This window comes from Lolium rigidum, chromosome 2, assembly GCF_022539505.1.
Source record: "Lolium rigidum isolate FL_2022 chromosome 2, APGP_CSIRO_Lrig_0.1, whole genome shotgun sequence".
Lineage (NCBI taxonomy): Eukaryota > Viridiplantae > Streptophyta > Magnoliopsida > Poales > Poaceae > Lolium > Lolium rigidum.
Genome location: NC_061509.1, coordinates 15,269,520 through 15,279,766, shown reverse-complemented (window position 1 = coordinate 15,279,766; position 10,247 = coordinate 15,269,520). Strand labels below are relative to the sequence as shown.

General features: G+C 43.4%; 2 protein-coding genes across 2 annotated transcripts; both read left to right on the top strand.

Annotated features, from left to right (window-relative positions):
* The first annotated feature begins 3,292 nt into the window (after positions 1–3,292).
* Positions 3,293–6,517, top strand: LOC124689243 (protein REPRESSOR OF SILENCING 3-like). The gene is made up of 4 exons (XM_047222799.1): positions 3,293–3,511; positions 3,727–3,948; positions 4,477–4,992; positions 5,471–6,517. The coding sequence occupies exons 1-4, from the start codon at positions 3,293–3,295 to the stop codon at positions 6,305–6,307; spliced, it is 1,794 nt and encodes a 597-aa protein (XP_047078755.1). The 3' UTR covers positions 6,308–6,517.
* A 416-nt stretch (positions 6,518–6,933) lies between these two features.
* Positions 6,934–10,029, top strand: LOC124686002 (putative vacuolar cation/proton exchanger 4). The gene is made up of 14 exons (XM_047220016.1): positions 6,934–6,997; positions 7,100–7,173; positions 7,356–7,397; positions 7,584–7,802; positions 7,912–7,979; positions 8,070–8,098; positions 8,186–8,382; positions 8,451–8,660; positions 8,751–8,885; positions 9,071–9,187; positions 9,263–9,316; positions 9,430–9,546; positions 9,640–9,736; positions 10,007–10,029. Exons 2-14 carry the CDS (start codon positions 7,105–7,107, stop codon positions 10,027–10,029), a joined length of 1,377 nt encoding a protein of 458 aa, XP_047075972.1. The 5' UTR covers positions 6,934–6,997; positions 7,100–7,104.
* Positions 10,030–10,247: the final 218 nt, after the last annotated feature.

Here is a 10,247-nt window from a genome sequence, read left to right as displayed (position 1 = left end):
AGAAGATTTGAAGGAGATTACCTTGACAAATGGATGGAGAACGATCTCCACGGACAGATCTGACGATTTGGTGGTTGATTTGGTGGGGGGGAGAGAGGGGGAGAGAGAAAACCGGGCGCCTTTGGAGGAGAGAAGAAGAACAGAGAAAGAAAGAAAGAAGAAGGGTCGGGCTGGGGGCGCGCGCGCGGCCCAAACTTAAGTGAATGTGTGGCGCTCTTGCCAGGGGCGCCACACTTTCAAAGTGTGGCGCCGGCGAGAGCGGCGCCACTCGTGCCGCCACGTCGGATCGGGGTCACCAGCCTCGGCGTCGACGGGCCACGCCGGATGGGTGTGAGGCGCCGGCGCCGTGGGCGCCACATGGGCATGTGTGGCGCCCTTGAGAGGGGCGCCACACAAAAGGGTTAGATCCGTGAAATAGTTTCGCCGGAGGGTCAGTCTGTGCTTTTCTTTCAGTTTTGGGTTATTTTTGTGTAAATCGCCGACATCGGATCCCGAAAAGATCGTCAAAACGAATCGGATCACAACATGCATATATATAACCGTCGTGGAGTGGATCGATCGTGCATGCAACACACGTTGCACCTATAGTAGTCGTTCACATGCATGTTAGCTGGCAAGTCAACTAGTAGTATACTCCACTTATTTATGGACGGAGGGAGTAGCTCAAAATGCAAGTGTTTAATCTTCTCATTCTGCGCGCCGTACGTGTAACACGCTGCACTTAAATTATTCGTCACACACTCAGCATACACATGCAAGTGTCTGCTGGCCGGCGATAAAACGCCTTGCCTGGCTTTCACCTTAATGGGCAAGGGCAAGCAGCACTAATCATATCCTCTTCTTCCCCCTCTTCTTGCTGGCTCCATTGACGCGCCCCACCCCATCTTCTTCTTGCTCCCTTTCTCCCTCGATCTCCACTCTCCAAGCTAGCTATCAGAAACTACCATACGATGGCTTCCAAGGTGGTGGTCGTTGCCGTCGCCGTTTGCTTGGTGCTGCTAGCTGTGAACACGCAGCTGGCTGCGGCGGCGGGCACTGAGTGCGAGGCCTGCATGAAGGACTGCGGAACCTCCTGCAGCGAAAGCTGTAAATCCAAGTGCCAATCGGACCCGTCGTCAGGCGAGTGCAACAACTGCCGGTTCTTCCATGCGGATTGCTCCATGAATTGCTACACTCGCAACTGTATGCGTAAACCTGCGTGCAGTGAAGCCGCGCAATCCGCGTAGCCGCTAGCTCCTGTGTTAATTTCAACGGAGAAATTTTCACTAGGTGGTTGACTTGAGCTACACTCCGCCATGTGTCAGCAGAAAATAAGCAACCCATGCTTTGTTTGCTAGCTACCTGTAGCACAAGCTGTGCATGGGTGCATTATATTAATATGTATGGATGATGTCCTGTTTATTTATACGAGAGTTGTGTCCCTTTTATCTCATCGAAATGTTTGTGGTTCTGTAATAAATTTTCTCCGTTTGCGGTTCTGCAAAAATTAATCTAATTGCAGTGTGGTTGTGGTTTCTGATTAGGAGACTGGAGACGGAATACATCTTCATGGTGACAGTGCCGACTAAAATTGGTATTGTAGGACACACATGGAAACATAGCTCGCAGCTCGAGATAACAACTACTCGCTCCATCTGAAAATAAGTGAGCCGGATTTGTCAAGATCATATGTATTTAGATTTTAGATAAGTTTTAGCGTGTACATACATCCGAATCTACAAAATCCAAGTCACGTACATGTATATAGTAGATTCCACCAGATTTTACTCCCGTCATTGCGCAAATCACCACTTCGACGTCTCTTTTGCAGCTTTCACCATGTTTTGGTCTAATTTGTGGCACACTAGTCCAAACCAATCATTAGTAGCACCAAACATAAGAGAATTTGAGAATTTGTATCATCTGGTACTAGTAACCTGAAGAGAAGGTTTATGGAATTTTTTGACATGATGTCTCCATATAAAACAGATAACTCGGACACATTACATGAGTATATTGACAGCAACACTGATATATACAATAAAAGTACAAAATACAGATGTCTAATGCAAACATCAGGTGACATACGGCCAGTACAAACTGGATGCCACATCTCTAATTGCAACCATAAGCATCCAACTCTATACCATATGGCCACTACATAAATTGGAGTCCATAATATTGGTGCAGGTTGAAGGCACTTTGTAAGCATTTATGTTTTTAAAATGCAAATCTGAAAAATAAATGCACCTACAACTTCTATACACACATGCTCTAGAGAGAAAATCATGTCTATGCTCCGACTGACTTTTTCTAAAGATTGCCTTTTCTTTTGTGAAAGAAAATTATTGTGTTATTGCTTTTTTTTTCTTTCTTAGCTAACAATTGCACATATTAGCTATATAACTGGCTATAGATAATATAATCATGTCTTATAGCTAGCACTTAATTGACTCTATTATTAGTGGGAAGTAACATAGGTAGTAATATCAATCACATGCAATGCCAACTAATTATTTTGATGATATATCATATTATTAGTTAAGAAAAGGGAGAGTAGTGGTAACTAGCTATGTTACCATCACATCATATTTTCCAAGAAAAAAAATCTACAAAATAAAATGATGCATTATATGTTACTACAGCCATGAGGGCATGCCCAATGCACTGCCCTAGAGCTACTGCCTCACACCTTTAACTAGGTTCGGGTGGTCTAAAGTAGGTTCGGATGAGGAGGCAGCCTCCTCTTCAAGAAGTGAGATCTTAAGCCTAAAAAGCATGCTTTTTGGAGAGAGAAAGAGATACATAGTGTCATATTTGTGGGGTCCCTTTTTTTTTGACTAAAGTTGTAGCTTCCATTGGAGAGATAAAATTGATCATGTTGCTTTTGACAACTTTTTTACATGGAGCAGCTAGTTGTGTATACCACCATTGCTCATGCCCTGATACTACCCATTGTGGAGTAGCCAAAGTAGTACCATCTTGGAGTCAACACACTAACGTGGGCATGATCCATTTAACTATTATAAGTTTTTTTTTTAGGAAAATTTAACTATTATAAGTAGTACCATCTTGGAGTACCATCTTTAAGTAGTAATGGCCCATTGAAGCCCACGACTAATTCGGCCTAATTCAAGCCCATCAAAACTTAACCGGCACACGTTGGCTCGTGGTCCCACCTTCCAGCGACCAAGAACAAACCCCCAGAACTCGTCACGCTCCCATCTCCTCGACCTTTGCCCTCGCCGCCGCCGTCGTCCTGCGCGCTCAGCAGCTCAACTTCGCCAACCACCGCAAGCAATCTCCCTCTTCCATGGCGACAGCTGCGGAGGGAGACGGTGGCGGCACCGTCGTCGCACGGTTATTCGTGGGCGGGCTAGCGGAGGGCGTGTCCGCGGCCGACCTGGAGGGCGTGTTCGGCTCCATCGGCCGCGTCGCCGGCGTCGAGTTCGTGCGCACCAGCGGCCGCTGCTTCGCCTACGTCGACTTCCAATGTCCCTCCGACAAAGCCCTCACCAAGCTCTTTTCCACCGTAAGTAGCCGCCACCCCATCCAGTCATCTGTTTGTCTCTCCACTTCCTTAGCAACTAGTCGTAGCAGATTGGGAGGTTTGTTGGTTCTGTCTGTTCTTTCTAATTAGTGGCGCACTGGGCATGAATGAAATGAGAAGATTCTTATGGTATCCTATAACTGTCCGTGTAACATTTTAAGGGAGAATGTCTTGAGCCAATGTTAATTTGTGTGCAGTACAATGGGTGTAAATGGAAAGGGGGGAAGCTTAAACTGGAGAAGGCCAAGGAGCACTACCTGGTTCGGCTGAAGCGAGAATGGGAGCAGGAAGCAGCAGCGGCACAAGAAGTGCCAGCAGAAGAAAATGTGGAGAAGCCGGAGGATAAGGAGAAACTGAAGCTGGAGAGGGATGCTTTGCTCACTTCAAAGGTCAACATCTACTTCCCTAAATTGAGGAAGGTGAGCTGTTTCTGGTGTTGCTGTGTAGCTCTCTGGTTCAACTGTTTGAGGATTGAGGAAAATTTTCAAATGTGTATTCTGTAGGTTCTTTTGTCGTTGCAAATAGATATGACTGTACCAATAATAGTATGTTGTTCCTTGCTATGATTTATAGCACCGTACTGCCTCTGGCCACATTTACATGTAACACGTATTCGGAGGTTCAACTTTGACCATTAGGTTGACCAATGCAATGTAGGTTATGTGCTATAAAGATTGTACCGTTGAATTCGTATTTGTCTAATGGTATAATTTTGTAATTTGTAAGATCAGATTTTCAATAAGAAATAGCAATTCAGTATAAATTGTGTGTAGATAAACATCTTGTTGAAACTGTGATTATAAAAATAGCTGGCAACGTTAAAAGAATGATGTATCATGCATTATATTCATCAGAATAACTGGTGTGCACTTCCTACTGAAATGATTCTTAATATGACGAATATTTCATGGACATTCAATCTCGTAACCAAGGATCTGTTTTTACAGCTGAGACCTTTGCCTTTCAAAGGCAGTGGAAAGCACAAATACAGTTTCAGAAATATTGAAGTCCCTTCCTACCCGATTCATTTCTGTGACTGTGAGGAGCACTGTGGACCTCCTGAGAAAGCTAATGAGGAATATGCTGCTGCTCTGAATCGTGTTGCATCTGAGAAAGAGCGCAGCATTATGAATTCTGTGATGAGTAAGCTCTTGGAGAAGGACAATGAACAACTAGATACAGAGGAAGTGCAGAAACGCGATGATGATGTTAACATCACGGAACCCTCTGATGCCGAGACAGAACCCTCTGATTCTGACACAGAACCCTCTGATGAGGAGAATGATCTGCGAATCGAAGAAACAAAAGAGACCGCTGAAGAAGATTTGGATGACCTCCAAATGGAAGAAACGGATGATCCTTCTGAAGAAGAATTGGATGATGACCTTGTGATCAACATTGTTACTCGCAAGGCGAATAAATCAGTTGTCCAGTCTAATGTGGCAACCCAAGCAGTGAATAAGGTATGCATATTGCAATTACTTGTTGGGTAATCTAGCTTATTCTTCAGTCTTAGGTTTCAAATAAGTTAGCATATCTGTCAGGTAGTTTCAGTTAGCACCGTTGGGTTCATCTGCTAGCGACCAGGTCTTGGGATGGCAGGATTTGTTTTGCTGACCGATTCCAACGGCAGGTAGTTGTTTACCCTCAACGACACGATCAAGACGTGGGATTGCACGCCTTAGTAGGATCGTGGAGCGGGGTTTTAGCTCGCGTTGTTGAGTTGCTTGTTCGTCCTAAAAGGAAAAGAGAAACCAGAAAAGCCGTACGTTGTACGCGGCACAAACACTTGTCCTCTGTGTGATTTCTTGCATTGTCTTTCTGAAACTGTGCGAGAGTGAGAGAGAGAGAGATAGGCCACATTACTTATGTGAGCAATTTTTCTGTGGTGCGTAAATTTGTTATGTAATTATGTGCAGTAACACTCTGAGTTAATTTCAGGACGAGCAGTTCAGAAAACGGAAGCAATTCGAAGATGCTTCTGCACAGAACAAGAGACAGAAATTAGAAGATTCATCTGAACCTAGAAATAAGAAACAATCTAGTTCAGTGATTTCAGAAAGGAAGACTACACCGAAGTCTTTGTCTGCTATATCAGGAGCCAACCATAGCAAACAAAAATCCTCTGGTTTGCCACTAGGAGGAACCCATGGTTTCTCCTCCGTACTTGATAGAGCTAAAAGCTCTGGTGGTCTTCAAGGTGTTGATGCTCTAACAGATCCTTCTACCAAAAAGGAAGGTTCACAAAGTGAGCTTGCTACTGAACCGAAAAAGGGTTCCTTGTGGACTCAGAAATCTGCCTGGAGAGACCTTGTAGGAGGCATGGGGGCTGCATCTTTCAGTTTATCACAGGTATTGCCGAACACCAATCCAGCACCAGCGAAACTTCCAACTGGTTCCTGGACCTCTGTTGCACGCGCTGAATCCAAGAAGAAAGTGACATTTGTTGAGGAATCTTTGAATTCTGTGGAGGCTGTAACTCAGCCCTCGGCTGGACAGAAGTTACTGCCGAGTTCAGTGGGAGCGCCATCTACTGGAACTACAGATGGTTCAGCTGGCCATGACTCTCTGGAGAGCAGTGAGAACAACAAGGTAGTAGAAGCGCGCATGGTCCCAAAAATTACCATCAGTGAAGTCTGCCCGTTCATGAGAAACAAAGAGTCGGAGCAGCAATGGTCAAAGGCGAAGAAGGTTCTGACTGGGTTCAACAAGAGGGGCGAAGAGAAAGCGGGATCAAGCAACGCCGGGAGAGGAAAGGCACCTTCAAGGAGAAGATAACCACATGTTCTTGGGACAACTTTCCGACCTACCGTGTACCGTCATCAACCCTTACCAGATCACAGTCGCTCTTTGATCTGAAGGTTGACTCCTGCAAATTTTGTTTTTGATTCTGTGCTGAAGCCTCTCGACGAGATATTGACCATGGCTCCTTGTAACATTTACTGATCCGTGGAACCCTTGGATATAGCCACATTATTTATGTGAAACTTCAGCAGAGAAAGTATTCTAGAGCTGTTTTAAAGGATCGAGTTCATTTTTTAATCTTGCTGGTCTTAAATCTCCAACTGTAACACTTGCACAATGCACGCTACTATTGATATTTTCCTTTAATATGGAGGGCTGTGATGCAAAACCTGCTCTTGACACTGCACCGTTCTTCCACTTACGGACAAACCTGTTCAGCTGTGGCCGTTGGAACCAACGTTCTCTCTCTAGGCTCTCTTAATAATCTCTCTCTCTCTCTCTCTCTCTCTCCCCCAAACCACGACCTAAACCAAACCTGAAACAGAAGGGGTGGATTCGGTGGGGACGAGGTGGTGCCGCACCTGTCTCTGACCTAACCAAAAACCATGCATGCGTCTTACCTCTCATCCTCCCCTTCTTCATCATGAATCCATTGATGGCGAGCGCCCTGATCAGGATCAGGTTTTGGAGATAACCTCATTTCAAGAGATCAGGAGGGGAACGGTAAAGCTTTTCTCTACCCCGGTGCATTTCTATTTCTGCATGCCTCCTAGTGATTATCGATTGCAATCTCCATTCCTGAATGGGGCTTCATCCTTGGATCAGGACGTATGGCGTCAACGGCGGCGACCGGCTCCGACTCCCGGCGGCTCTTGCCCGGCCATCAGAATTCCCATCAGGTTCTTATTCCCTCATATGTATCTATTCTTGTTCTGTAATAACTTCCCTTCTACCCAAATCAAACCAACAAGTAATTGTGAGATTGGCACAATTAATATACTATTTCAATCAAGTAAATAACCAATTGATATTAATCAACTATAATTGCTGTATATTTACTAGTTTTTATTTTGATTCGCAGATGGATAGGATCAACGGGAATAGCCTGAAGTCTACCACTGCAGTGAGTGATCATAATATGACAGTTTTTTTTATTGTTTGAGGGAAATAACATAACAGTTTCCCTTGCCGTCTGGCCTATTTATCATGCATTCCCCATTTGCAATATGGTTTTATCTTCTTCTTTTAATTTGGCGTCCCCATACTTATTCACTGGATTTTTTTTCTTAATGCTTTTCCTATAGAACAGATATCTCCATTCTCTCTTGGAGCAGACGAATTCGAGGAGGACACGCTTATTGCCTCGCAAGCACCATCACAGAGAATTGGTGGCTTTGAAAGAAATGTAGGCTCTGTGAGCTGGGGCATTTTTCATAGCCTGAAGATCGTGCTGCTCAAGTCAAAGCTCAACGTGTTGATACCGTGTGGTTTTTTGGCCATCATTGTCAACTACTTGACCGGAAATCATGTATGCGTGCTAAATTTCGTTGGAGAGTTGCAGCCGTTTGTAGTATCTAGCTTATTTGCTTTATGTTGCATTGTTGTGTTACATTATTACTGCTTTGTTTCTTTTGAAGGGTTGGGTATTTCCTCTGACCCTGCTGGGCATTATCCCTTTGGCCGAAAGATTGGGTTTCTCCACTGAGTAATTGCTACAATTGCCCCAATTAATTATTTGGTTGATTCTTGTCTATCTTACTGACTAAAACATTTGACACTTTTCTTCTCACTGCAGGCAGTTAGCATTCTTCACAGGCCCAACAGGTATCACTCAGTTGGTCTTCTATCAAGCATTCTGATCCAGTTGCACTTGACATCGTTGTTGGTTTGACACATTTCATGTCCCTGCAGTTGGGGGCCTTCTGAATGCTACATTTGGCAATGCAACAGAGTTGATTATATCAATCCATGCGCTAAGGAGCGGAAAGTTAAGGGTTGTTCAGCAATCCTTGCTAGGGTCCATCCTGTCAAACTTGCTTCTGGTTCTTGGTTGCGCATTCTTCAGCGGAGGGATCACTTGTGGGAAAACAGAGCAGAACTTCAACAAGGTGACCATTCTTGTCTGTTCACAGATTTTTATGATATAGATCTGAGTTCTCATTCTGTGTTTTTGCAGTCAGGTGCAGTAGTGAGCTCTGGACTGCTTTTAATGGCGGTATTGGGCTTGCTTCCTCCTACTGTGCTGCATTACACCCATTCAGAAGTTCACTCTGGAAAGTCAGGACTGGCATTATCAAGGTTCAGCAGCTGCATTATGCTTGTTGCTTATGCTTGTTACATTTACTTTGAATTGTCAAGCAGTCGCCGTCGCGGGGAATTTAGTGAAGTAAGTATCTCAGATGAAGTTTTACTGAACTTACTATTTTTTCCAAAAACAAAATCAAGTTTCTTAATTAAATATGTGCATTTGAACCAGGTAAGAGTTGCGAATTTAGGGGATGCCAACAATGATGAAAATCCCGAGATGTCAAAATGGGAAGCCATTGCCTGGCTTGCAATTTTGACAGTTTGGATCTCAGTACTCTCTGACTATTTAGTTGATGCAATCGATGTAAGCTGTCTATTTAATCTATTAGATGATTATATGCACCTTGTTTCAATTACTTATGTTGCTTGTGACAACTTAACAGATACATATATGCATCTGTTCTCATGGAAACAGATTCTATAATTTGTATAAAGTTATTACTTTTCTTTCAGAAACAATGTTTTGAGTTAATCTTGCAAATTTATCAGGGGGCTTCCCAGGCTTGGAATATACCAATTGCATTCATCAGTGTTATTTTGCTTCCAATTGTGGGGAATGCTGCAGAACATGCAAGTGCTGTCATGTTTGCAATGAAAGACAAATTAGTAAGAGAAGCTAAAATTCTTAACAGTCCTTCGCTTCAACGCAGATCACATAAGATTCTTGTACTTCTCTTGTAGGATCTCTCCCTTGGAGTTGCAATAGGGTCATCCACACAAATGTCCATGTTTGGGGTAGGTTGCTTGAACTGTTGTACCTTCACGACGTTCATCTGAATCCATCATATTGAGGTATGCCACATTAGCTATTGTTTTGCTCACTGATCTCTCTGCATCACATTTTGTAGATACCATTTTGTGTAGTGATAGGATGGATGATGGGCCAGCCAATGGACTTGAACTTTCATCTCTTCGAGACCGCAAGCCTCTTAATGACTGTACTGGTTGTCGCATTTTTGTTGCAGGTACTGAAGTCATATACCAACAGCATTCTTTGAAACCCCCATCTTGCTTTTCCAAGATCTTACTCCTCTATTTTTTTATTTTTTTATTTCCAGGATGGGACTTCGAATTGCTTAAAAGGGTTGATGTTGTTTCTTTGCTATCTGATAGTGGCTGCCAGTTTCTATGTACATTCTGATCAGGATCCTGATGGCAAGTTGTTCACTTCTGAACTCTCTGCCTCTATTTTCCCTTGCATAAACATAAATTATGTGTTGATTAAAGCTGTCGGGTTTGGGTACATGGTTGTTTAGTGTTTTCACATGAGCTTTCAGTAGTTACACATTTAGGTATATACATGTTTGTTCTATTAATATTATTTTCATCAATCTCAAACTACAAAAGTCCATTGAGGAACTGAGAAAGATCAACAGTATGGTGACTTTGTACAATTCATTTGTATGATGATTTTTTGACCTGCAGGTAACAACCCTTCTCAAAACTAGGAGTACCTGGAAGATGCCACAGATTGTGAAGAAGATTTCTACCATGTTACAACATTTGCAGTCAAGAAAGTAGCAATTTATGTACTTTTGACTGATTTCGCACTGTTTCCTCATGGATAGAGGTCTTTCAATGGCATCCATTCGTGAAACCTTTTTTTTCCAAGGAGACACATCCAGTTTTGTATATAAGCAGAATCCCCGTAAAAATATTGAGGTGT

What these genes read in the sequence shown, in the direction of transcription:
- LOC124689243 (XM_047222799.1), top strand. Translation starts at nt 3,293, where the DNA reads ATGGCGACAGCTGCGGAGGGAGACGGTGGCGGCACCGTCGTCGCACGG. An exon ending in TCACCAAGCTCTTTTCCACC is followed by an intron (nt 3,512 to 3,726) that starts GTAAGTAGCCGC and finishes ATTTGTGTGCAG; the next exon opens with TACAATGGGTGTAAATGGAA. An exon ending in ACTTCCCTAAATTGAGGAAG is followed by an intron (nt 3,949 to 4,476) that starts GTGAGCTGTTTC and finishes CTGTTTTTACAG; the next exon opens with CTGAGACCTTTGCCTTTCAA.
- LOC124686002 (XM_047220016.1), top strand. Translation starts at nt 7,105, where the DNA reads ATGGCGTCAACGGCGGCGACCGGCTCCGACTCCCGGCGGCTCTTGCCC. An exon ending in CAGAGCAGAACTTCAACAAG is followed by an intron (nt 8,383 to 8,450) that starts GTGACCATTCTT and finishes GTGTTTTTGCAG; the next exon opens with TCAGGTGCAGTAGTGAGCTC. An exon ending in CACAAATGTCCATGTTTGGG is followed by an intron (nt 9,317 to 9,429) that starts GTAGGTTGCTTG and finishes CACATTTTGTAG; the next exon opens with ATACCATTTTGTGTAGTGAT.